Here is a 27,012-nt window from a genome sequence, read left to right on the forward strand (position 1 = left end):
ATGAGAGAAATGTCTAAATGTTCTAGTTAAGAGTTTTAAGAAGTAATTTAACTAAGAATGTTGCAAAAATAGGGATAAAGTTAGAAGGCATGCTAAATATTATAATTATTTCCGGAAAACACAGGTTAGTTCTCTTGAAGAAACAAGTCTGGGCCCAATTACTCATAATGGGCTGCCTGACCTAGGCCCTGCTGCACTGATCTGGGTTGGGCACACACCAACATTCTCTTGATGCCTCTCTATACTTTTTATACCCACAGTAATAAAACTATGATTGTGAATGAAATGAGTTTATAGTCAGGTCTGATTAGACTTCTGGTACCATCTGCTACATGGTTGAGAACACAGATTTCAAACAGTCTACTTGGACTTGCTCCTGAAAGCTGGAGGTAGGCTGTGGTAAACTTACAAACAAGAAACATATCCATATGCTACAGTGGATTCTCTAGCACTAGGCCCACGGAGAGCCTTGCCAGATGCTGCCCATGTTCCAAGAGTCATGCCATAGCCAATGAATTTTCTAGAAAGGGCCATTCCTTATAAAGTACCAGGTAAGTTGATGTTCATCTACAACCCTACTCAGTTTGTATATTAACTACCCTTCACATCCATTTCATGTGCAAAGTCAGAAAATAACATTTAGAGAAAAGGGACTAATGGTAATAATTAGTTGTATACTTACAGAAACTCAAGATGCTACCGTATCCAGGGTCATAACAGTGTAATAGTTCTATCAAGTCACTGCCTCTTAGTTATGACGCTCATAATATACACAACTTACATGACAGATTAGGTCTCAAAACTTAAGAATGCTATTACTATCATCAAAACTTAATAAGAACAGATAATATACTCATTTAAGGGATAACTGAGGGGGGATCTCCTGGCTGTAGATTATAAGATATATGACAATCCCTGCATCCTCTACGTTTTTAATTTTCACAAGTTGCTAATTGCTACCTATGGTGGTTTGATTGAGAATTCCCCATACAGGCTCATAAATTTGAAGACTTGGTCCCCAGATGGCTTAGGTGTCTTTGCTAAAAGAAGCATGTCACTGGGTAGGAGTGAGGCAGTGTGTTTGTGTAGAGGGTGTGGTCCTTTGAGAGTTTAAGCCTCTCTCTATTTGTAGGTTGCTGTTCTGTGCTTATGGTAAAGGACGCTGAGTTTTCAGCATTCTTGCTTCTAGCCACCACACCAGGATGGTCTATGTCTGGAACCAAAAACCCAAATAAACCCTTTCTTAAGTTGCCTTGGTCATGCCGTTTTCTCACAGTAAAGCAAGTAAAGTAATTAATACAATGTATTGGATAATGCAGCTCAACTCTAACAAGGAGCCAGTACAACTAGGTCTGAGGAGATTAAGGAAAATGAACAACTCCTAAAACTTAAAGCAATACAGCAACACAGTATTAGTGTTCTGCCTTACCACAAAGGTTACATGCCAGCACCTATGGCCTTGGCAGAATGCACAATGTCAACCTGACAGAGATACAATTAATGTGGCTCACCCTGTTCCCCTCCCACAACACATATCCCTTTGTTACAGTACTTGTGTAGAGTATAATACTGTATAGTATAATACTACTTATCTAACTTGTGGGCTGATGCTGCCTGTCTAAGCTGCTTGGGGGCTCTGAACAGTGCCAGGCTGACAATGAGAGATAGAGCAAGGTCTAGAACAAACATCATTCATTATACCAAGTACAAAATGAAGGCATTAAATGTCTGGTTTATTAGCACTTATAAAGCTAGATAAATATAAAAACAGCGGGGGAAAAATGATCAAAAGCACAATTTTCAAGTTGTACTTTTTCTCATTGTTAAAGTTCTGTGTTCAAACTAAAACCACGAGTCTGTAAACAGCAGTGTTCATTTCAGATTGTTCACCCATAGTTCACACAATTGTTCATATTGTTCAATAGTACATTCCTAACTATACTCAACTGTGTATTTTTACTAAGGATTTGTGTGAAACTTTTTCCAAAATATAATCTAGGTCACAAGACCCAGGATTGGGATTTTTTTTTTTTTTTTTTTTTAAAACTTAGGCTAAAGGTTGGTGTGACTCAATAAATAGCTAAGACTTGAAAATTGGTAGAATATGAGGCTGCTAAGACATATGCCACTCTTTAGACTGCTCTATTTTTATACTCACTGTTGGTATGTATTTTAGTTATCATTCTCATGGTCTATGCTCAATAGTGTAAGGAAGAAAGGTGTGTGTTGGGAGTGTCGCAATACAACCAAATTCATCCTTACTGTTGTAAACTTAAGGAAGAAAGCTCTATCGCCACTGTGTGGGGGTTGAAATAAGTACCAAAGGAAAAGCAGTTCCCTCCACCTCCAATAAGCAGGAGCTGCTGCTCTTCAGGAAGGAGGACACTGCTGTGGTTGTGCAACATTAATGGCCATGGCACAGACACTGTGTCAATCTGATACTCAGAGCTCAACCCTGTGGTCAAATTGATAACAGTCACTCCAGGAACTGAGGAGGAATGAATCCAGACCCCTCCAACCAGAAGCAGCTTTCCATTAAATACATGAGCAGTGTGAGAGTACCTTGGGGTAATGGAGGGATAGATATCCATTGGTTCCCAGAGGAATCCTGAGGATATTGGTCTGAGAAAGAGCACAGAGCCCAGTGGTTCCTCAGAAGCCCCAAGGCCTCCAGCAATAAGTGTTCCCCCTTGCCAACTGCAGGCGCTATGGGAATGCCGACCTTTGGGGGATTCACCTTGTATTGGGATTCTGACCCAAGCCATTGTCTCTACATGTAGAAAACGACAGTCACTTAGTACAGGTTCTGCCACACTTCGGCCACCATACACAAATAAGTATCTTTGATTTTGATAATATACATCAGTAGTTGAATGCCTCCAACACGACAACGTGGGACCTTCTTCCAAGGCAGCCTTTGTTACTGTTACAGTTTGGCCCTCGGGGCAATTATCCTCACTTTTGTATAAATCTAGTTGGAGAGCCCCAGAGGCTGGACTTACTGGGGATAGTCTTCCTCCAAGAACCAGAACCCGAGTATCTGAAAGCCTTGTCATAGTGTGATAAAGGCGTCCATCCCACTGGCCTTCAGTCCCCAAAGTACTTATTTGGCAGCCTTTCCATTCAGAGTCACAAGATCTGGAGAGCAAATGAAACCTGCTCACTCGGCAGTGTCGTCCCTCTTGTTCTCCAAAGCCTCCTGCACTGAAAATAATGCCAGGGCTCAAGAGGACAGAGGTGTGACCAAATCTCTGTAGACTAGAGTGCTGGTGGTCACTAGTGACTACTCGGGCAGAAAGAAACCCCGAAGGCGAAGCAGGATCTATCCGAAAAGAAGCCTCTGAGGGCAGAAACATTGGAGTTTCTGACAGGATGTCTCCTCTAGATGCTGCCAGGATGAAATAGTGGGAACACTTCAGATGCCATTCCTCAAATTCATCAAAGGGCTCAAGTGTCTCAACCCGCTGGCGCTCGTCTCCAGGGAGAAGGCGGCGATAGAACTCGTTCAGGTCCAGGGCGCTGCAGGCAGTCCAGCCAGCTTGAAGGAAGCGCTGGCGCTGGGCCTCCACGTCGGGAAAGAGTTCCAGGCCATGCAGGGGTGAGTGCAAACGCCGAAAGTGCTGCAGCATGATTTGCCCAAAGGCATCACCCGGCTTCATCTGCTCATAGATCACGAAAAGGGCGTCCGGGAAACGCTGGGCGGCCCAGGCGATGAGGGCTGCAGCTCTGGAGGGCTCCAGGTAGGTCAGCACCGCCTCGGCCAGGAGCAGCGTGGGGGAGTTGGCGTCCAGGCCAGCGCCGTCCAGCGCCTCGCCCAATCGTGGAAGCTCCCTCAGGTCTGCGCCTAGGATGCAGTAGTCCGAGCTCTCAAAGCACAGAGTTGACGCTGAGTCCCCGATCTTGAAAGGACCTGTTAGTGCGCACAGCTCCGGGGTCTCCTCGATCCTCTTCGCCTTGAGCCGAGACACGTCCGGGAAGTCCACCTCCCAGACGGCAGCTCGGGCCAGTTGGCCAGCAGCTTTGAGACGAAAATAGAGCGAGTCCGAACCAGAGCCCAATGACAGGATCTGAGCCCTGGTCGAGGATGGGATCGCGCCGGTGAGGTCCAGGAAGGCGCGCACGCAGTGACGCACGGCGCGCGCGCGCACGTAATAGCCGCGGTGGATAAGCGGCGTGCGCCGCACGGGTCCCGGGGCCAGCAGAGCGGCGAAGGCATCGCGCACGTATCCGTGGGCGGCTAGCGATCCCTTGCTGAGGGAGCTGCTGTCGTTCGTGCTCTGGACCGTTCCCGCCCGGCGCTGGCGGCTTCGCGGGCCCATGACCAGAAGGCGCTCCGCTATACTCTACACAGAACTTTACCGGGCTCCAGCTCATCCGCTTCCGGGTGCGTCACTTCCGGGCAGAGCGCGCTCTGCCAAAAGCCGCGAGAGTCTTTATTTATTTATTTTTCCCTCGGAATTACGTTTTCCCGCGAATACGCCCTCTGCTTCGTTGACAGCTAGCGTTTGGGGGAGCTCAAGTTACCATTTTCTACAGGGGAACAAACTTGCGTATCCTGGTGTTTGAGAACATTTTTAGGTGAGTCGGAGGCTGACGACCTGATATCTCTTTGGTCCGGCAAAAGACCAGACCAACATCTCAGATCTTTAGCGTCAAGAATAGGTTCTGCCTGGAGAGATAGCTCAGTGGTTAAGAGCACTGGCTGCTCTTCCAGAGGTCCTGAGTTCAACTCCCAGCAACCACATGGTGGCTCACAACCATTTCTAATGGGATCCGATGCCCTCTTCTGGTGTGTCTGAAGTCAGCCGCAGTGTATCTATATAAATAAAATAAATCTTTAAAAAAAAAATTGTTCCCTGCACAAAAGTGACAGTTTTTCCTTTATTGAATGTTCTCGTTTCGAGGCAGAACTCATTTATATTAGGCCACATGGAAAGTGAAGAAAGAGTTCTTTACAGATAATTACTGATAATTTAACCTCATGTACTGATTGATAACTGATTCTCATGTATTCCCTCCACTTCCTAGATTCTATGTCCGCTGAAAATAGCCACGGAAGAGATGTGATTATTCCCTGTGGCGTGTTGAGTTTCCCCTTCCCGCTTTATAAAAGCAAATAACCCAGGTTGAAGTTTTAAAGAAAGTTTCTATATTGGGTGCCTAGGAGATATCTGTAAGGAAGCACTCCCAGGGATATGTTTAGAAACCTTATCATTTACTATTTTGGTGTCTGGCTGGATTAGGAAAGGAGATCAGGATGATGGTTTAAGAATTTAAGAATGACTACCTCAGAGTGGTAGTGTGTAAAAGCTGAGAGGATGAGTTTTGCAGTCCTGCTGAGTCAAGCAAAAGTTTCTATGAAGATTTGGTTATTGGAAAATGTTTTGGTGTTAGGAGCTCGGTGATCTTAGAAGAGCAGATTCTGGGGCAGAATGATTCAGTGAGTGCAAGATATGTTAATAGAGGCATCTAGTCTACCAGGAGGAGCCTAGACAGGAGACAGCAAGTACTCCCTCCATTCAGAGACAGGATCTGGTCCTGACAGACCCAGCCCATTTAAGGAAAGTGTGCAAGGTGAATTTGAAATAAATAGTATCAAATGCATGCTACATTTGCAAGTTAACCCGGCCTTACCCAGTAGATAAGAGTTAAAGGAACAGACAGACTCTGGATTTTTAGTTTTCCTTTTTTTTTTTTTTCTTGTTTATATTTTTTACTAGTCATTCCCCACTTCAGACACAACTAAGTTAGCTTAACTTAATGGGAGCTGGGGGGTGGGGGTGTGAAAAGATGATATCACAGTCCTGTTTCTGTTTTGTATGGTAGATTTAAAAGTAGTTACATTTGTTAATATAGGTGAAAGGGATTCCAAAGCTGCACATTAGAGCAAATCTCGTTAAAACTGTGGCAATCCGAAGAAAGTGAAAGTACAGCACCCCGGAAATTCTGACTTTGATAAGTTGTCTTGTCCAAGCCAAGAATAAGATCGAAGAGAAACTTTTCCATCTACTGAAGTGATGGAGGCCAGACAGCAGTGGCCATGGAAGACAGACTTTTATGTGCAATTGCCAAAAGTGGTAAGAATTAAACACAGAATTCTTGTTGTTGTATAATGGCTTCTGTATTGTTTTCCATAAAAGTAAAGTTTATGGATAGAAATTGGAGAAGGGGTATAGCTAAATCAAGTAGCTTGCCTAGTATAAACTACAGCTAGGAACCAGGCAACCAGGGCCTCGTATGGGGCTATGAATCTAATAGATACGTGTTAACTTTGTCCTGCCTCTACTCTTGTTTTAGGAGCTTCATGCCCACTTGAATGGCTCCATTAGTTCCAGTACCATGAGGAAATTAATAGCCAAGAAGCCACACCTTAAAGTTCATGGTCACATGACCATGATTGACAAGGGAAAGAAAAGGACTTTAGAAGAGTGAGTTTGGGGAGAATGTGGGATTTTTTTTTTTGTCTGGCTGCATTTTGAGATTATGATATATAAGAATCAGATTTTTAATAGTTAAATAGGGTAGATATCTGGCATGAAATATACAACCTAACATACACCATTTTTCTAACTCTCTGACTACTGACAATATGTTTAATGATTTATATTGTTACATTGAGTTGTTGCTTAGATTTGAAAATAAAGACACATTGCATTTTCTCTATTTGCTATTTCTGGCAAGATTAAAGAATTGGAATGGTTATTTCATATTTTTCAATATAAAAAAGTAATGTTATTTTCGCTATTAAATTGTCTTTCTAGATCAATATAATTTTGAAAAAAAGTATCCTGTAGTTCTTTGTAAATTTAAATATATACTTACTATTAACATCAAATTTATTAATTAATTCCATCCTGAGAGTTTCTTGGCTAACAAGTTTTGGTGACAAATATGTATTAAAACCTTTTTTTTTTTCATTTGTAGATGTTTCCAGATGTTCCAAGTTATCCATCAGCTTACTACTAGTGCTGAGGACATCCTGATGGTGAGACCTGGAGGAGGGTTAGAATTTTCAAAGCACTGAATAGCTCCGGTTGCCCATGGCCTTTTGCTTTCATCAACACTCTGATGAAAAGTGCTCCCCCTCCCTCCTAGTTTCTCTCTCTCTTTCTCTCTCTCTCTTTCTCTCTCTTTTCTGTTAATTTACAGATTTCTTTTTCATGACAATTCTTTTAAAAATCAGTGTAAGACATTGGCCTTAGAGCTAATTTAAAGTCTGCTGTTGTTTTAAAAAAAAAAAGAGGAGGTGGATGGAAGGAAAATGGGGGAAGTGAGGAGAGAACCAGGAGAACCAGAATGAGCATTGTACTGGATAGGCAGTAGTGCAGATGGGAGAGCCTGCCCTGCTTTCCATAAATGACATGTCGTAAGTAGCTGGGAGCTGGAGAGATGCTCAGTGGCTAAGAGCACCGGTTACTCTAGCAAGAAGGTCTAGGTTTGATTCCCAGCACCTCCATGGTACTGGGACCCCTCTGTAACTTCAGTTCCAGGCGTCCACTTCTGACCTCTGTGGCACTGCACACATGGTGCACAGACATACATGCAGAAAGAATATTTGTGCACACAAAGTAAAAATAAAATTTCAAAAAAGAGGAATATTTATCCTCAGCTGGGATAGGAGGGAGGGAGACAAGAGGGAAGTAAGAGGGAGGAGGGAGTCAGGAGGCAGGAGAAAGGCATGCACAGGAAAGGAAGGAAGGAGACAGATAGAGAAAAGGACAAAGTGGGGCAAGGTAGGTGGAGGACTTGCCTTTATAAAGGAAACCCTGGGTTTAGTTTGGTTCTTATCATAACTATGGGCCCAAAAAAATAGTCTGTATTTGGAGAATTAACTTTGAAGTAGTCAGTTTTTTCCCTCTTTGGAATAAGCATGTTAATTGTATTAATTTCCTTATAGAGAAGAATTAACATTGATAATTTAATAATTTTCTCCCTTTTCCTTCCACTCACTTCTTCATCTTTTTAGACAACAGCAGACTTTACATTAGCTCTTAGGCCAGTTTTTAAAAGAGTTGTCATGAAAAAGAAATCTGTCGAGTAAAAGTTGAGTGTGTACTACCAATGTTTCAGTCACTGTATCAAATATGTAGAGGGTGTAAAGAGGCATAGACATAGTCCCTGCTTCTGGGGCTTTGTCAGTAGATGGATCCATGGAATTCAATAAGCTCTCTGTTGGAGACAGAGATAGGGATTTATGACAGGCATCCAAAACAATGCAAACTCATTATCTGCTTAGCAGATGCCAGAGAGCAAAGTATACCACACGAGCTCAGCGCTTCCTTTATGAATGGATATTGCAGGGGAGATGATGGAATTCTGGGTTTCGAGAGCTTGGTATGCTATAAGTATAGTAATGCTGTGTTTACCTGCCTCACTTTGTTTCAGATTAAAGGTTGGTGGGAAGCTCTTAAATGAGATGAGATGTAAAGATTCTATGCATTTGCTTTAGTGCTGCTGGCACAAGCATCTACAGGTGATATATATTTTAAGAACATCTATAAGACTAAGGTCATTTGCTATAGAAGTGAGATTGTGGGCCATCCTGGCTGGTTTCTGGCAACTTGAGGCAAACGTAGACAGACCTGGAAAGAGGGAATCTTCATTGGTAAATGCCTCCATAAGAGTGTTCTGTGGGAAAGTCTTGTTTCTTGGGGAGTTTGGGTTAATTATTCAAGTGGCAGGGCCTAGCCTGCCATGGACAGTATACCCCTTTCGGGCAAACCATGAGAAGCAAGCCAATAGGCAGCACTCCATGGCTTCTACTTAGTTTCTGCCTCCAGGTTCCCACCTGGACTTCTCTCAGTGATGGAGCAAGAGTTGACAGTTATAAGCTTAAATCCTTTTATCCCCAACTTGCCTTTACTCAGTGTTTTATCAAAGCAATAGAAACCCTTACTAAGACATGGGGTTTGTGTAAACCCTGGTCAAGATGACCTATGTATAAGTAAGAGTCAGGAGTGGAATAGGTACGAAAAATAAGATGCTCTACAAGGGTCTTGTATGGTATACCTTACAAAACTATACCTTTAGTTTTAGCATGTGGGGCAGAGGCAGGAGGATCTCTGTGAGTTTGAGGTCAGCCTGGTCTATGCAGTGAGTTTCAGGCCATTGGTTGCTGCATAGTAAGAGCCTATCTCAAAACAAACAAACAGAACACCTCTATAATGCACTAGATGTGGCACTTGCTACAACTTTCTGAGGTAGTTTTTTTGTTCCTTTTTCAGATGAAAACAGACTTAAAGGGACTAATTCTGGCCAGGTATAATGGTGGATACCTTCGATCTCAGCATTCAAGTGGCTGAGGCAGAAGCATCGTATTGTGAGTTCAAGGCCAGCCTAGACTAAATTTGGAGACCTTGCCTCAAAAAGCAAAATAAGGGTCAAGGACTGCATGTTGGCACATGCCTTTAATCCCAGCTCTGTGGAGGTAGAGGAAGGCAGATCTTTGCGTTTGAAGCCATCCTGATCTGTAGAGCTAGTTCCAGGACAGACAGGGAGGGCTATGCAGAGAAACCCTATCTTGGAAAAGCCAGTTGGGGGGAATCACTTTTGGTTTTCATAAGGGCAAAAAAGTGGGTGCAAACATTGTATTGCTATGACTCCTCTAGTGCCATCCTGTTAGGCACTGTCTGTAGAATCTGCCAGTGCTATTCCTTTGTTAGACACTGTCCTCGCACACAGTCAGAGAAGATTAAGATCGATGTAACAGCTGAAGGAACTAGGACAGACCTGTGGGAACCTTAGTCTGGTCTTTTTCCCATCTAAATGTGGTATCTTTTAGGATTGATGGCAGGAAGGAAAAATGTGTACAGAATTTGATAGTCCTGCTTTAACACACACTTTTTTGCCAAAGGGGAATTTTCCCCAAAAGTTAGCTTTGCTAGAATGTGATGAAAAACACAAGGCATTTCTACATAACCTGCATAAGATCCTGAAGCCCTCACTGTAGCTCACACACAGGTAATTTCTAAACGTCACATTAGCAGAGCTGTTGACTACAGTCTGTCCTTCCCCAGTACAGAAAACAATGCACAGCTCAATGGCTTTGGCTCGTCTTTCTGTTTTATCTGCTATTATAAACACTTGGAAGAGAAAGCTAGGCATGCCACTAGACAAGCAGAGGCAGGAGAATTAGGTAAGTTTAAGGCTCACCCTAGAATATCCAAGACTGTCTCAAAAAAAGAAGGAAAAGAAAAGAGCAGCTGATATGCAGACCTAGTTTTCAGATGGGAATGGGGTCAAGAAAACTTGGCGAACTGACATAGTCTGTATTAGAGATGGGAAAAGCAGGCAGTCCCTACTACCAGGGACGTTTCCAACAGGCTTTGGTGAAATTTAATAAATGAAATGTAACCGTAGCACTTGGCGGTTCCATTGGGCACCTTCCTATAGCATTATCAACATTGTGTACATTGCCTTTATTATCAGGTGACAAAAGATGTCATTAAGGAATTTGCAGATGATGGTGTCAAGTACCTGGAGCTGAGGAGCACTCCCAGAGAAGAAAATGCTACTGGTAAAATTTAATTAATCCTCGGTGAATGTCCTGTTCTGTTTTCATGTGTCCTATTTGTTTTCATTACTCAACAACAAATATCTCACTGTGTACATTAGTGATGCTTCAAGTGACTTAAAAGTACATGTGGAGCTGAGCTTCAAGTTCAGTGCCTCGCACACTGTGGGCCAGTGACCTACTACTGAGCCGCAGTAGTTATTCTTGAATAAGTATGAAACCCACCTGGGAAATAGCCCCTCTTTTAATCTGATCATCCTTGTTTAGGTTTTCTTCAGGAAAAGAATACAGCATATAGGGAGATGGTTCAGTTGGTAAAGTACTTGATTTGCAAGCACAAGGACCTGAATTCAAGACCCAGAACCCATGTAAAAAGGCAGGGCATGGTGCTCTTGCAACCTCAGCACAAGGGAAATGGAGACAGGCAAATTCCTGGTGACTGATGGCCAGCCAGTCATCAGCTTGGCCCTCTGCCAGTGAGAGTCTGTCTCAAAGGGCAAGGTAAATGGCCTCAGAGAAGGACTATCTATTAGATTAATTTAATCTAAACTATTTAATGTAACTAAAACTGTTAGGTTTATTTAATCAGCCAGAACAATTACTGGGCGAATTATTCCTGATCTATTTTTTAAATGCCAGACTGGCGAATATCCAGCTGTGCTCCCCAAGTACTTGCTGTTTGAGTCTTGCCTGAGTTCTTTCTGCTCCAGCAGACTGTTCTCAGGGGCATTTCACTCAGCCATGGACTGACTCTTAGACCATCACATCTAATAGAAACCACTTTCTCCTTCTCTCTTCTCTCCTTGTGGTCCCTACTTGTAACTTCCAGCCTTAACCAAAACCCCACCTACCTCTATTTTTCTAAGTAGTTGGCTGTAGCTTCCTTTATTTAACCAGTCAGAGAAGATAGGTGAGCAAAGCTTTTATACCATTTGGCCTATGTGAAAATCTGTTCATTGAGACTGTGACCAGATCTTGGGGGCCAGTATTTATTATTGGAATATCTAGCAGCATCAGACCAGGTTGTCTTCTGGCCTCTACACAGATTTGCATATGCATACAAACACTCACTGAAAGTGTAGCCACATACACACAAAGACACAAAGGGACCTTTGCATTGTCTCCAGCAAAAGGTGTTCTTGTTCCTGCCTTGTGAAATAATGTCTCTGAATGGCTATGATATACAATTGTGTGGATATACAATTGTCACTGGAAAGTCTGACACTCAGACTCTTTAGAGACTGGTAATATTTGGTAAGAAACAAGCTAAACCCTCTGGGGACAGAGTTGAACTGGGTATGGTGTGTAGGAATTTTATAGAACTTTCATGAGAGCTGTATCAGGCCAGGAGTAGTGCCTCCCACCCGTTATACTCAAAATTAAAAGAATATTAAGTTTCTGTTTGGGGACTGGGGAGCTTGTTGATTTATTTTGTTGTGTTTTTCATCAGAAGATACTATATATTGTCACTGAATCCCTCTTGACCTGAAGAGACCTAGGTTATATTAACACCATGATGTGTATAGTCAATTAAGGACTAAAATTGTGAAGCTATTCAAATTAAAGTTGAAGAGGAAAATGCAGACTCTTATCTCACAGTTTTAAGCTATAGAATCAGTTTCAAGTTATACAATGTGGCATGTGCATGCCCATGTGTGGTGACATGCATGCATACAAACACAAATAAAATTAGGAAAAAAAGGAATCTGTAGCCAGATGTGGAGGTATGCACCTTTAATCCCAACACTTTCAGTTAAGGGGCAGGCAGATCTCTGAGTTCAAGGACAGCCTGATCTACATAGGGAGTTCCAGGCCAGCCAGAGCAACATAGTGAAACTGTCTCAATTAAAAAAAAATTCTGTTTGCAAAGACACTTCCAGGTGGAATTACCAATGCAGTATTAAATTAATGAACATATAAAGCTTGTAGTATTCTATATGCTAAACATATCCATGTGTACACAATAGTAAATAAAGTGTGCTTTCCAATCAGTAGTGGGATTGTGGGTACTGCTTTTTATTCTTTATAATGCTCTGTTACACTGAAAGTTTTCCATCAAAACAAGCATTTATGACAAGGAAAAGGCAATTTTAGAGGCTGTTCTGGAACAGTTTCACAAGGTGCCCCAGGGGGAGACTTTCATACTCAGACTTGGGATGGTATCTCCAAGCTCCTGGGTATGAAGGCACATCCTGATCAGGGCTGAGGGAAATATATTTCAGGGTTTTTTTTTTTTTTTTTTTTTTTTTTTTTTGGTTTTTTGGTTTTTTGGTTTTTTTCTCTAAACTAGAAAAAAAAATCCTGTTAAGTGAAAAAAAACCTTTTTCCTTATTTATTTGATTTTTTTTCTTAATGGTCTTTGTAGACCAGGTTGGTCTAAAACTTGAGATCTTCCTGCCTCAGCCCCCCAAATGCCAAGATTAAGGCAGTACCGCCATGCTGGAAATTATTTATTTTTTATTGTACAAGAAACAAGCTATAGCACACATGGGAAGGTTAGAGGACAAAGATTAGTTATTTCTTTCTTTTCTTTTTTCTTTCTCTCTTTCTTATCATCCCAAATGCTGTCCAGCCCTTCCCTCACTGAGTCCCTCCCTCCTCTTGGACCCTCCTTCACAGAGCCCTTACCTCAAAGATTAATTTTCCCATGGGTATGTATTGCTTGTCATTTAATTATTTTTTCTGTCTTTCATTACTTTTACCTTTGCATATGAACATTTTTATAAAGCACTTATTGCTAAAATTGATTTTGGTTTTCTTCACCTTTTTAACTCTGTCCTTTCAATCTTATTGAAATACAGTTATCATTACCTGTTGTGATACCATATAATGGTAGGTTACTCTGAAGAGGTAGAATCTGAAGGATCATGAGTTTGAACCCAGCCTGGGCCACATCTGTTAGGGAATAGGACTGTGACTTAGTGGTAGAGCATTTGCCTAGCAAACATGATGTCTTAGGTTCAGTCTACGGGTCCACAGACAAAGAATACTATACTAAAATATAGTGTTTTCTCCTTGGGAACCAGACAGGTGGTTCAGAATTTAAGAGCCTATTTGCTCTCGCAGAGAACCAGTTTGGTTTTCTGCACCCACCCATATCAGGTGGTTAACCATAACGTGTAATTTAGCTCCAGGCCTCTTCTGGTCTCTGTGGGTGCTCACACATCTGTGCATATGCACACTCACACAACATAAAATACCAAAAAAAAAAAAAAAAAAAGCTTCCCTAACAGTCATGCTTCGTTCATCTTTACCCAGGCCCTCGAATGGCACACGGTGAATTCATACAGTGAGGCTGTTGAAGGATTATAGGCAAAAATGTCTTCTCATGTGTTCCTCTTTGTTCTCTCAAGGAATGACTAGGAAGACTTACGTGGAATCCGTACTTGAAGGCATAAGACAATGCAAACAAGAAAACTTAGATATTGATGTTAGGTAAGAAGACGATATGTCAATAATAGTTACCCTTTTAAAAAACAGAACATGATGTTTTACTGCCTTATAAAGGTAAGATATATTTTTAAAAATCAATTATCTGAGCTTTACCTACCATACAAATAAATAGAATCAAGAACCTTATTGCTTAAGATGAAAACATAATACTGAATTTAGTCATCTGGCAGTAAGATTCTAGTATTTTGCTCATGTTGAGTATGGCTTCTCACTGCTGTTAAGCTGAAGTGAACTTTTATAGCTTCCTGCATAGTGCCACATGATCTGACTGCCTTTCTTCATTCACTATCTAAACCACTCCTCTTAGTCCATATTAGCTACTCTCTCTCCTGTAGGCTAAGACTATCCATTTCAGTGCCTTGCACTTAACTGGCACTTACGCCCTCCACCATGTCCTTACATAGCTACCTTCTCATTATTCAGGTCTCAATTTGGCTGTTCTTTCCTCAAAGAGGTCATCTTGACCAGTCTATCCAGCATGCTTCTGGCCCCCAAATCCCCTCCTCACCCACGGTCCTCGATGGCATTAATTTGTATTGTCATGAAGTATATACACCCTTTGACTGGAGTGTAAGTCCAGAGACATGAGAGACCTTGGTGTTGATTCAATACTACAACCCCAGTACAAAGTTAGCCTTCTGATGTTCTTTTTGTCTTTTGAGACAGGGTCAAGTAGTCAGATGGGCCTGGAACTTGCTATATAGACAGGGTTGTCCTTGAGCTCCTGATCCTCCTGCCTTTACCTCCCAAGTGCTGGGATTATGACATGTGCCATGATACTTCATCACCTATTCATTCTTGCCAAAAACTAAATCTGATCTAATTAAGCTTCTAGACAAGGTCCAATTATTTCTTCATAGAAAATACAAGAGGGCATTTTATAATAGTGATGCAACAAATCTAGACTGTGAGAAGCTTTGTAGGAGAAACAACCTTATTTTTTATATGCAAAAAGAGTTAGGATGGAAATAAGAATGGGAGAAAACTGGCTAGATTAAAGGAGACTTAAGGGGATGGAGAGATGCTCAGTTGGTAAAGGACTTGCCTAGCCTAGCAAATATGAGGACATGAGTTCAAATCCCTAGAGCCCCCATGTTATAAGCAAAGCCAGATGCCCATGATGTGATCCTAGAGATGGTGAGATAGGCCTACATGAGGAAGTTCCAGGCCAGTGAGACTCTTTTTCAGAAAATTGTCCTTGAGAACCCACATCCAATGTCTTCTGATTTTCATGAACTCAAAATGCACACCCTACCTGTACTTGCTTTCTTACTATGAACGTGTACACATCTGTACATAAAATACACTTTAAAAAAGATAAGAGATACAGTGGCTAACAAAGTACAGAGTTCATTTAGATCCTGATTCAGACTAAAGTGAAAACAAAACACACACACCACCACCACCAGCACCAAAGATATGAAAAAAAAAAAAAAAAAAAGAGATATTTGGAAATGTGAAGACTAGATACCAGTGCTACTTAGGCATTCATGTCTTGATCTGTGTATCAAAGTACAATGTTGTGTTTAGACTCGCTACTTTTCATAGTAAACCATATCCAAGTAGCTAGCCACTCTTTTCCTGGCAACATTCAGAAATGCCTTTTTCATATATGCATTACTAGTTTTTCAATTGTGAATTTTGGGTTGTTGTTTGTTTTGTTTTGGACAGGGTCTAGACATGGTTTAATGTGGCCTGGGCTGGCCTCAAACTGCACCCATTCTCTGATAATTTTGTGGTTTTGAGTTGCCCTTTGGTGGCTTTGTGGCATTGAACTCACATTGTAGCCAAGGATGATCTTTCTGCCTCCACCTTCCAGATACTTTGATTATAAGTACACATGCACCTATGCCTGGCTTTCTCTGTGACTTTCTTTATAATATCTTCCTGACAAGTTAGTATCAACTGTATTTTTAAAAATATTTATTTATTTATGTATATGAGTACATTATAGCTGTCTTCAGACACACCAGAAGAGGGCATCAGATCCCATTACAGATGGTTGTGAACCACCATGTAGTTGCTGGGAATTGAACTCAGAACCTCTGGAAGAGTAGCCAGTGCTCTTAACCATTGAGCCATCTCTCCAGCCCAACTGTATTTTTCTTATATAAAGGTATTTGATGGCAATTGACAGAAGAGGTGGCCCGACAATAGCCAAGGAGACTGTCAAACTTGCTAAAGAGTTCTTCCTCTCTACTGAGGATACAGTTCTTGGCCTTGACTTCAGTGGAGATCCAACTGTAAGTTACTATATTTTCTCTCCTAATGGCAGAATCAGTAACTGGGGTGAGGATGAGTTTAGGGCATTGTATCATGCACTGGTGTCCAGCAGACACCAAATGAAGCCCTGTTCTGCCTTAGACCACCAGAATACATAGCATGGCTTTCTTAAGGGTTTTTAAGAAGAAATACCATAAAAATAGATTATAGATATTATTGGATATGATCATTCTCCATTCTTCTAAAGACAATATACAACTAGTAACAGTCTCTATGTGCAGAAGTTAATTGCATTGTGTATGATGAATAGAGGTGTTAAGAGTGTAATTATGCCACAAGCGCCCTCTCCTCCCCAGAGAAAGACTTCATGAATTTCCTGAGTGAAAAATTCAAACAAAAGTCTTGATACTTGGGGCCAAATAATTCTTTGTTGTGAACTGTCTTTGATGTTTGTCTGTTGTTGGTTTTATTTTTTAATTATGAGAGCTTTCTAAACCAAGTGAGTTCTTCATAATACTAAATATCTGTGTGTCTTTCAGAAATAAAAATTTTGGCCTGTCATATCTAATTTACATATTGAGCTTAACTCACTGGCACTGGACTTAAGATTCAAGGTCAGGGATATCCTTTCCGTGGTGTATTCCCTAAAGTGTCCACACATTATAGCTCTCTGTAAGCAAGAGGTTCAAGAGAAACCAGTGTGCCATCATTTTACCCCTTTATTAGAATAGAACCCCAAATCCCTCAGTGTGCTCAGAATTCTCATGCAACCTCATTTTATCTTTAAGATAGGACAAGCAAAAGACTTCTTGGAGCCTCTTTTAGAAGCTAAAAAAGCAGGTCTGAAGTTGGCATTGCATCTTGCAGAGGTAAATGCTGTTATAGAGTGGAGAGGGCAGATGATAGTTTAAAAAGAAGTGTTTGTAAGTAGCTAGAAATAAGCCTATCTTGGGGAAAGCATTTTTTTTTTTCTTTTCTTTTTAATGAGGCACAGTCTCTTGTAACCCAGACTGGCCTGGAATTCACTTTTTAGCCAAGAATCACCTTGAACATTTAATCTTTCTGCCTCCACCTCCCAAGTGCAAGGGTTTCTGGCTTGTGTCACAATATTATTTAGAAGATATTTTTAAACTGGAGTTAGAAGTGTTTTTAAATGTTAATTAAAACTTTAAGGCATGATTTGCTTTAATGTTACTGTTTCTAAGTCTTTATGGTTCCAATTACTTTGTAACCAGTTATCACTGGCCTGTTCTTAGGATCAGATCTTATTTGGTATCTTAGTTTCTTATTTGCTGCATTGAGTATAAAATAGTTTATTTAAAAATGTTCTGACCAGCTGGACTGTGGTGGCCTTTAATCTCTGCACTCAGGAGGCAGAGGCAGGTGATCTCTGAGTTCAAGACCAGCCTGATCTACAGATTAAGTTCCAGGGCATCTGTAGCCCTGTCTTGAACCCTTCACTCCTCCCTCTCCAAAGCCTTCTAGTCCATCTAGGGGAAAATGAGCATAGCTGGCCGTCTCCTGCTTGCAGTGTGTCCACCGTGGCCTTGTCACTATACAGTATGAGCGCACAGAGAAGTGTGAGGCAGTGGAGTTAGGTCTTCACCCTAACCTCCACCGTCCCAGATTGGGAATGTTGTTTACAAAAACACTTTATTAACTAAAAGTTTTATATGCGTGAAGAAATTTCAAGTATAAGGAATTACAACACCAAAGGAAAAGGATATAAAATCCTCCCAAGAGGTGATGTTAAATTTAGTGAATGTAATTCTCTACTTTTTTCCTAATATTTGTGAACACATGTATACACATATATACATATAGAATTAGGGTCTCTATTTTGGGTTGTTTTGTTGTTGTTGTTTTAGCTTTTACTTCTTTATGTCCACACTTGATAATAATATTATTGGGCTGTAAATGGCTGATGCAGCTAAGAAGGTTTGAGAGGGTTTAAGTAATTTCTAAGAGTGTGTGCATTCACTGCTCAGAGGGCAGAATAAAATACCCCGGTTTCCACTGACCCCCTCTTCGCACTTTTCTGAAGATTCCAAATAAGGAAGAAGAAACACAGATGCTGCTGGCTCTGCTTCCTGACAGAATTGGGCATGGAACATTCCTCAACGCCTCCGAGGCAGGGTCCTCAGATCAGGTGGACTTTGTGAGGCAACACCAGATACCTCTCGGTAAGACTTAGAATGTCATGTTGTCTAGGCAACCCTTTAGCCCTTCTTTCTCCAGGCCCTGGATTGCAAGATTTATGTGGAAAAGTACTGATCTATAATTCAGATATTTATAAAGGAAGACACATGGTGTGTGTGCTTTCTGGGATTTAAGTGGTGGAACTTTTAGATTTCTCTCTCTCTCTTTCTCTCTCTCTCAGTCCCTAGTGCTGGGAACTCAATCTTCTGTTGTTTTGTGTTGTTTAAGAAATAAATATCGACGGGAGAAATGGCTCAGAGGTTGAGAACTCTGAGCCATCTCTTCAGAGCATCAGAGTTCTGTTTCCAGCAGCCATATCAGGCAGTTTACAACCACCTATAACTCCAGCTCCAGGGAATCTGGTGCCCTCTTCCGGGCTCCTTAAGGGCCTGCACTCATGTGCATATACTTACATATAGTATTTTAAATTTAAAAAATAAAGGTCATTTAGAATTTTGAAGATGACTATAATAAAATTAACACATAAGTCCAGTGAGATGGTTCACAAGTATCCTGCCAACTGTGATGACCTGAGTTCTATCTGGAGACTCACAGGTTCCTCTCATTCTCTCTCTCTCTCTCTCTCTCTCTCTCTCTCTCCCCCCCCCCCAAAATAAATGTTAAAAAAAATATAAAATTAATGTTGTGTATAACATTTACTTAAGAATTATACCCAGGCATGGTGGCACAGGCTTATAATCCTACCAGGTAGGAGGCTGAGGCAGGAGGATTACTAATTTGAGACTATCCTAGATTACTGAGGGAAACTTATCTCAAAAACTAGGGAAATTGGTGCTGAAGAGGTGGCTTAGTGGCTAAGAGCAATGGTGCTCATTCAGAGGCCCCAGGTTCAATACCCAGAACCCACATGGGAGCACACAGCTCTCTGTAACCTCAGTTCCAGGGGATCAACACTATTTTCTGGACTCTCTCGTCAGGCACCAGGCATACAGGTGACACATAGACATACACAGGCAAAAAAAAAATATTGACATATAAATTAAAATCATGTTAAGAAATTAGGGAAATTGTAAACCTCTTTTTCCATACCAACTTAACATTGTACACTTGCTTGTGAATGTTTATGAAGTGATGAGTTTGTTGCAGTCACTACACCATTTGCTGAGAATAAAGCAATAAACAAAGTAGACAGTAAGAACTCATAGAAGGTAAAAACTACATCTCAAAAGAAGTCAGTGTTAGGCCAGGCATGATAGCATACCTTTAATCCCAGCACTGCAGAGGCAGGTGGATCTCTGAGTTCAAGGCCAGCCTGGTCTACATAGTAAGTTCCAGGGATATATATATAGCCAGGCCTTTTCTTAAAACAACAAACCAAAATCAATGGATGTGAAGCCCTGTGAATGAAGGGTTGTGACAGGCTGATTCTATTCCAGGCCTGTAATCTTTCTCTCCATCTTGGTAAAGCAAGGGAAACAAAGCACTGTGAATAAAGTTTTAACTTCTTGTCAGGTATAGTGGCAGTCACAGCAATAGCACATTCCTCTGTACAAGTGCATTATCTGAAGTACACTTTGTGTATTTCTATGTAGTACTGGAAGCGAATCAGACCTTTGCATGTGCAGGGTAGGCCCTCTTCTGCTAAGGTACATACATCCCAACTCAGAACTGCAACCTCACTTCGAAAGAAATGAACATTTTGTGGAGTAATGAAACTGCTTAAATCAGCAGTTTGGAAGGTTTCTTGTGAATCTGTGTGGTGGTCACTGAATGAGTTCACTGACTTGCTTTCAACAGGATGATTTTCCCCTTTCTTTTAGAACTTTGTTTGACCTCAAACATCAAAAGCCAGACAGTTCCTTCTTACGACCGGCATCACTTTGGATACTGGTACAGCATTGGTCACCCTTCAGTGATCTGTGTAAGGAGTATTATATTTCTGCTTCTTTTAACTTAGTACATTGAATTAAGTTATATATTTATTACCTTGCTGGTTGCTTTCTCTCAGTGCCTGAAGGAAATGTCCCAGTAGCAGAGCTAGAGGGGCATGGGGAAGGAGAGGCTGCAGATGGCTCAGGTGATTCCCATTTGGTTCTGAGAAGCAGAGGGTGGTATTTAAAAAATGCTGGCGCCCAGTGCCCATGCCACAGGATTCTTGCTTTATTTGATCTTGGCTGAGTCCTGGGCATCAACTTCCCAGGATGATGGACTACAAGTTTTTTACAGATGTGCATTTGTAAGTTCTTGTTTAGACTCTTGAAATGGGAAAATAAGATTCTGAACCACAAAAAAAGTTAATTTTGACAAAGCATCTTATTTTGACCTGTTCTTATTTCCATGACAGACCGATGATAAAGGTGTTTTTTCGACAAAACTTTCTCAAGAATATCAACTGGCAGCAGAAACATTTAGTCTGACCCCATCTCAGGTGTGGGATCTATCTTATGAATCCATCAACTACATCTTTGCTTCTGACAACACCAGGTCAGAACTGAGGAAAAGGTGGGCTCACCTGAAGCAGAAAGGGTCAAACTGTGATGAGCTGAACTATTGATTATACACCGTAACCAAGATCTTCCTGCCCAATGTACCCCACTCAGTTACTGCCCACTCAAAATGACTTCCCTTGAAGTTCAGTAGCCAAGTATTTGTGGGGTCTAACTCCAGCACCTTCATATAGTAAGTGCTCAGTAAATCTCAGAGTAAGAGCCGTGAGGTCTTGCATAGCTGTGTGTCCATGCTGCTTGCTGGAGGGTTGTTAACCCTCGTTCCCTAGTGACTCTGTTTTCACTTAGCACTCTCGCCATTGGTGACCATAAACATTCTGAGAAGTTGAAATTTGTTGTCTTCAGGGAAACCTCTATTTTGTTAGGTTTAATCAGATTGCTTCCACTTCCTTTTACCCTTTCAAGTATTTTTTAAGACTGTTGATGTTAGGCCACAGTGCCCACCCGTACCATTTGTGTGGGTGCCTAGCTGTCAGGCGACTGTAGTAGCAAAGCTAGAATCTGGCTTTGCCCTTCTTATATCTTTAGAAATATATAAAGGGGGTTGGAGTAATCACTTCAGTTTAAGAAAAGAATTACTGGCTTGCTGTAAGAAAGACACATAGCTGGAGCTTCGGGTTTAAAATCAGTTTCTTTTTGGCTTTCTTTGTGAAAGCTACCAGGACCTCCACAGTGCTAAGACTCCCTTAAAAGATCTTTGTAGGGCTGGAGAGATGGCTCAGAGGTTAAGAGCACTGACTGCTCTTGCAGAGGTCCTGAGTTCAATTCCCAGCAACCACTTGGTGACTCACAACCATTTGTAATGAGATCTGATGTCCTCTTCTGGTGTGTCTGAAGACAGCTATATATATATATATATATATATATATATATATATATATATATATATATATATATATATATATATATATATATAATTAATAATCTTTTAAAAATATCTTTGTAGTAATGGTAACATTGTGGTAGCATTCTTAGATCACCAATAACCCTATGCCCACATGATGGCCCTCAGGCACAGATTTACAGAAACACACATATACCAATGGCCACAGAGGACAGCTAAGATTGGTTCTGAATGCAAAGAAAAAGACTTTAACAGATAACAAATGTCTTGGTTAGTTTTTTTCACAAGCTAGAGTCATTTGGGAAGAGGGACCCTCAATTGAGAAAATAATCCCACAAGATGGGCCTAATCCGTGGGCCCACACCACCCTTAGGGACATGGTTTTGGGTGGAAAGTGAAGGAAGGAAATGGAACAAGGCCTGAGAGCAAGCTGTACGCAGCACTACTCTATGGCTTCAGCTGCAGTTCCTGCCTCAACTTCCCAGGATGATGGACTACAAATTATAAGAGGAAAAAAGCCCTTTCCTCCTGAAGTTACTTTTGGTGATGGTGTTCTATCACAGCATTAAAAACACTAAAACAGTAATGTATCCTTGAATTGCTCTCCTTAGAATATATGGTTTCCCTGACCTCAGATAAGAAACCTGATGGCACCCTCAAATCAATTATTAAGGTACAGATTTTTGTGTCTGCCTTTTAGGGTACATGATAAAAGTACTTAAACTTTCAGAGTTCTTAGATATTGTCTTATAACCTTATATTTCTAACTATATCCACTTATACAGATAAAATCTGTAAAATGTAATCTTTTTCCTGTGCTAGGGAATTGAAACAGGGCCTTGCACATGCTGGGTAAGCTACCACTGATATATCTTCACCCTCAATATAGGCGTTTTACAGCCTTTCAAAGTGTTACAGAATAAAAAATTGACAGAAAATTAATATGTAGGATATATTCAGTGAGACAATATGGAAAAGTAGTCACACTGCTAAGGAAACATGAGAGCAGATGACAATATCGTTTCTACTGATCCACATTTCTGTGCATGCCTCTTCCGCAAAGGCTGTAGACACTGAAGGGTTAGAGGCCTGGACTTCTTGCCCCTCCTTAGTGCTTTCTCTTGAGCTTACTTTTGCTTCTAGCCATCCTCAGCACTGGCAGTATTTGTTTGTGACGTAGTTTGAGATAAACTGGTTCTTCCTCTAGTAATGAGAGTACACCCTGTTCTTTTTAGTCTTCTCATTTGTAAAGTGATGAGTTAGCCTATGTAATTTAAAACCTTGCCAAGTTAACTTGATATGATCTTAATTTATTTCTTTGCCTACAATGTAAAGGTTCTTAAAAGACAGGTAACTTAAAAGAACAAGAAGGAAAATATCAGAGAATTTATTTTCCCGCCATCTACGACTTGATCATAAGAACTTATAATCAAGCTGATAATTTTATATAATTTGCATGTATAAAATTTATACTGAAACATCTGAAGAAAAAAGAGCACTTTATGGGCATAAAATTTATTAACATGATATCCCTGAGAGGCAGACTAGGCATGAACATTATTCTGCTTTACAGGAAGAGAAACAGAAGCAGTTTAAGATACAAGACATTTGGAACCATCTGTGTGCTAATACCCTTATGCCTTTTCCACAATACTATACATAGACAGTTTAGTACTAAAGATGTTAATCTCATTTTCCTTGACATTGCAGCTCACTTCCAAAGCTGTCTCAGATCCTGAGGCCCTGCTTTAGACAGGGGTTTCTTGTACCTTCTTGCTTGCTTAAGCAGCATAATTGAGATACCATTTTCCCTTAATTACTAATGTTAGTTCTTTGTTTACAGTTCCTCTGTTCCAGAACCCTAATTAATTACTCAACCTAATAAATTTTAGGATAGTCTTTCCCCTCACAACTTAGATCTTAATCTAGTCATGGATATCTAATAACATGTGAAAATGAGTTATTCCAGGTCTTAGTCATCTTGCCATGGTTGTCTTCTCTCTGCCCTGCAGGAGTTTCTGCTGTTTATCTCTCAAAGTCTCCTAAACTCATTTTTCCCAGAGCCGCATTGCTGTCCTCTCATCAGTATTCACAGCACAGTACAACTCAGGGTCTCCCTCTAGTAGTCCCTCTCTCTGCTAAATTGATTCTCTGCAATAAATGGCTATATCATGCATTCATAAGGTTTTTCCTGCTTCAAGTTTCAGTGAGCTTTATATCTTTTTGGCTTTTGCTTTGCTGTTTTACCATTGTTTTACCACCGAACCAGTTTTACAACTAGTTTTGTAAAGTCTGCCCCACTCTAATTTACCATTACTTTCCTTCATCTGTTCTTACTGTTTCCTGAAAAAAATACTATACAGATTTTTCTCAGAGAAAGTTATGTTAAAATGTATGTCTTGTGTAGTAACACTACTAAGCTTACTATATTTCTTTAAACAGTTGCCACCTTTCATGGTGAGGTCACACCCTTACTATTAGCATTTTGACGACTTAGGTAGTCAGATCTCCATGAGATCTAGGACAGTGTAATCTCTATAGTAAGCAAACCCTGCCTTTAAAAAATAATAAATGTTGCAACTATATATTTGTGCCTATATGTTTATGTATTATCTGTTCTCCAGTATCAGGACAGGGCAGGGTGTTTCCACTATATGTCTGTGTATTATCTGTTTTTCAGTATGAGGACATGGGACTTTATCATACATCTATGAATATGTGGGAATTAATTCAATACCACTTGATTATGGAAACTTATAATTACTTTTGTGTTCAAATAGATATTTTTATTTATATACAGTTTTGTGTGTGTGTGTGTGTGTGTGTGTAGATTGGTAGAACCACCACTTTTCCTTGTCATTTAAGAATGAAGTGTGTTTTAACTGTAATTGGAAAAATGGCAGTGGTTCTGCTTCTTGCAGTTAGTATTGAGCACCCAAAGGCTGCATGACTATACTAGATGTGTGGAGTGTAGGAGAAACAGGTGACTCCTGCTGGCAGCTTTGCCTGCTTTTTCTATTACCGTATCTCTAATTTGCTCTTTTGACTGCTAGTCCATAAGAGAGAGATGAAATTTAGATGGACAGGAAGAGGAGGCAAGGAAGGAAAAGGAGAAAAATCAAGATGCTATAAATGCAGTATATTCTGTTGTAGAATATACTTCCACAGTCCTTGTAGGATCTGGAAGAAACTAAGAAATTCAGTGTTTATAGGAAACTTACATTGTTTCATTCTCTATCTGTCTCCATCCCCGAATGTGCAAGTTCGTGTGTGTGTGTGTGTGTGTGTGTGTGTGTGTGTGTGTGTGTGTCTCGGGTTTGAATCCAGAGTCTTGTGCATACTAGGTAAGTGTTCTACACTGAGCTATACCCCTAGCCCCAGATTCTTAGGAAATGATAGAACCAAGATGGGCTTTAAACTCTTTAAAGATAAATGAAGAATATACATAGATTTAAGTGAACAAAATGGCCCAAGTCTTACAGCTTCTTGAAAAACTGATGAAATGGGTTTTTCGATTGATGTGCATGGATTGACAGTGTGAATGAAGGATGTATGTGAGATCCACAGCACACACCACCATATCCTCTCTCGGGGAACAACACAGGTACCAAGAGGGAAGAGGTATTACCATCAGTTCAGACCAAAATCTATTTTTTAATCTGAAAGTCACTGGCATTGGCCTCATCTAGATCTGGGAAGCATAAGAAATAAAGTGGCAAAAATCCTAAGGAGTGCTTCCTAAGACAGCTGGGCACAAAACAGGAAAGGACTTTACAAGTGATACATTTACTGAGGCCTTTCCTTAGGCACTTACTTAAGCACTCACTATGACAGCAGCTTTTCTCGTGTATGAATCTCTCTGTGTTTATTAAGGGCAGAGCTCTTACTGAAGCACTTGCCACAATCATGGCATCCATAAGGTTTCTCTCCTGTGTGGATTCTGTGATGTACACGTAAGTCAGAACTCTTACTAAATCTCTTACCACAGTCAGGACACACATGGGGTCTCTCCCCTGTATGTATCCTCCTATGTGCATTGAAATGAGAACTGTTATTAAAGCTTTTCCCACACTCTTCACATTGATAAGGCTTTTCTCCTGTGTGGGTTCTCTGGTGAATTATAAGGCTTGAGCTCTGATTGAAGCGTTTTCCACATACACCACACTGATAAGGTTTTTCTCCTGTGTGGATTCTCCGGTGGGTAATAAAATTGGAACTGTCACGGAAACCTTTCCCACAGTCAAGACATTTATATGGTTTTTCTCCAGTGTGGATTCTTTGGTGTCTGATGAGGCGTGCACTCCGACTGAAGCTTTTCCCACAGTCAGCACATTTATATGGGCTCTCTACCTCATGGGAGTTTGATCCAGAGCTTTTGCCATACGTGAGATATTTATAAGGTCTGACATCCAAGCCCGGTCTCTGATAAGTCAGGACTTTACTTAGACTCTTCTCTGGGAATGCCAGTTGTCTTTTTTTCTCTCTTTGAGTCTTTTCCCACTGGCTTTCTGATGAACATTCATTCTTACCAGCTTTACTTTGGTTAACATGACGGGGCATTTTCCGTTCAGACCTTGCAAGTAATGTCCTATGCAGCTGCACTTCCTCAGAAATATCCCTCTTTGAATTCTGTTCATTATCAAATCCAGCCTCGAAACCTAATACAAGAATACAATTTGAAAAGTTATTCATTCCCTTAAGCACAACAAATCAAACCTGGGAGAAACAAATATTACCTAAGAGGATTACAAATAAATGGTCAGTGAGTTTCAGGTTTTGAATTCATAAGTTATTTTGGGGGCTGGGGGGATGGCTTAGCAGGTAAAGGTGCTGGCTGCTCAGTCTGATGACATGAGTTCAATTCCAAGAATCCACACAGGGGAATGAGAGAACCAATTCCATGAATTGTCCTCCAAACTTGTGCCATGGCATATGTGCTCTCTAAATAAAAAAAAAAACATGGGCGGTGCTAGAGAGCTGGCTCGGGGGTGAAGGACATGCTGCTTTTGCAGAAACCGGAGTTCAGTTTCCAGCACCAATATCAGATGGGCTCCCAACCACCTGTAACTCCAGCTCCAGTGACTCCAACTCTGACACCTGTATCCACATGCACGTAGCCCACACATGCACAGACATAATTTTTTAAATTATTTAAAAATGTTTTCAAACTGATGGTACATACCTTTAATCTTAGCACTTGGGAAAAAGAGGCAGGCAGAATGATCTCTGAATTTGAAGTCAGACTGGTCTACAAAGTTCCAAGCTAGCCAGGGCTGCATAATGAGAGACCCCATCTCAAATAATAATAATAA

General features: G+C 40.9%; 2 protein-coding genes across 2 annotated transcripts; one reads left to right on the forward strand and one right to left on the reverse strand.

Moving 5' to 3' along the window:
- Nucleotides 1-1,848: 1,848 nt before the first annotated feature.
- On the reverse strand, nt 1,849-4,326 carry LCMT2 (leucine carboxyl methyltransferase 2). Its single transcript, XM_080930976.1, has one exon. The coding sequence runs from the start codon at nt 4,317-4,319 to the stop codon at nt 2,259-2,261; it is 2,061 nt and encodes a 686-aa protein (XP_080787102.1). The 5' UTR covers nt 4,320-4,326; the 3' UTR covers nt 1,849-2,258.
- Nucleotide 4,327: 1 nt separating this feature from the next.
- MAPDA (N6-Methyl-AMP deaminase) lies at nt 4,328-21,664 on the forward strand. Its single transcript, XM_080930977.1, has 11 exons — nt 4,328-4,578; nt 5,857-6,077; nt 6,298-6,428; nt 6,925-6,985; nt 10,429-10,516; nt 13,867-13,948; nt 16,083-16,209; nt 16,978-17,058; nt 18,234-18,372; nt 20,170-20,270; nt 20,694-21,664. The coding sequence occupies exons 2-11, from the start codon at nt 6,018-6,020 to the stop codon at nt 20,901-20,903; spliced, it is 1,080 nt and encodes a 359-aa protein (XP_080787103.1). The 5' UTR covers nt 4,328-4,578; nt 5,857-6,017; the 3' UTR covers nt 20,904-21,664.
- Nucleotides 21,665-27,012: the final 5,348 nt, after the last annotated feature.

This window comes from Micromys minutus (assembly GCF_963924665.1).
Source record: "Micromys minutus genome assembly, chromosome: 17".
In the NCBI taxonomy this organism is placed as follows: Eukaryota; Metazoa; Chordata; class Mammalia; order Rodentia; family Muridae; genus Micromys; species Micromys minutus.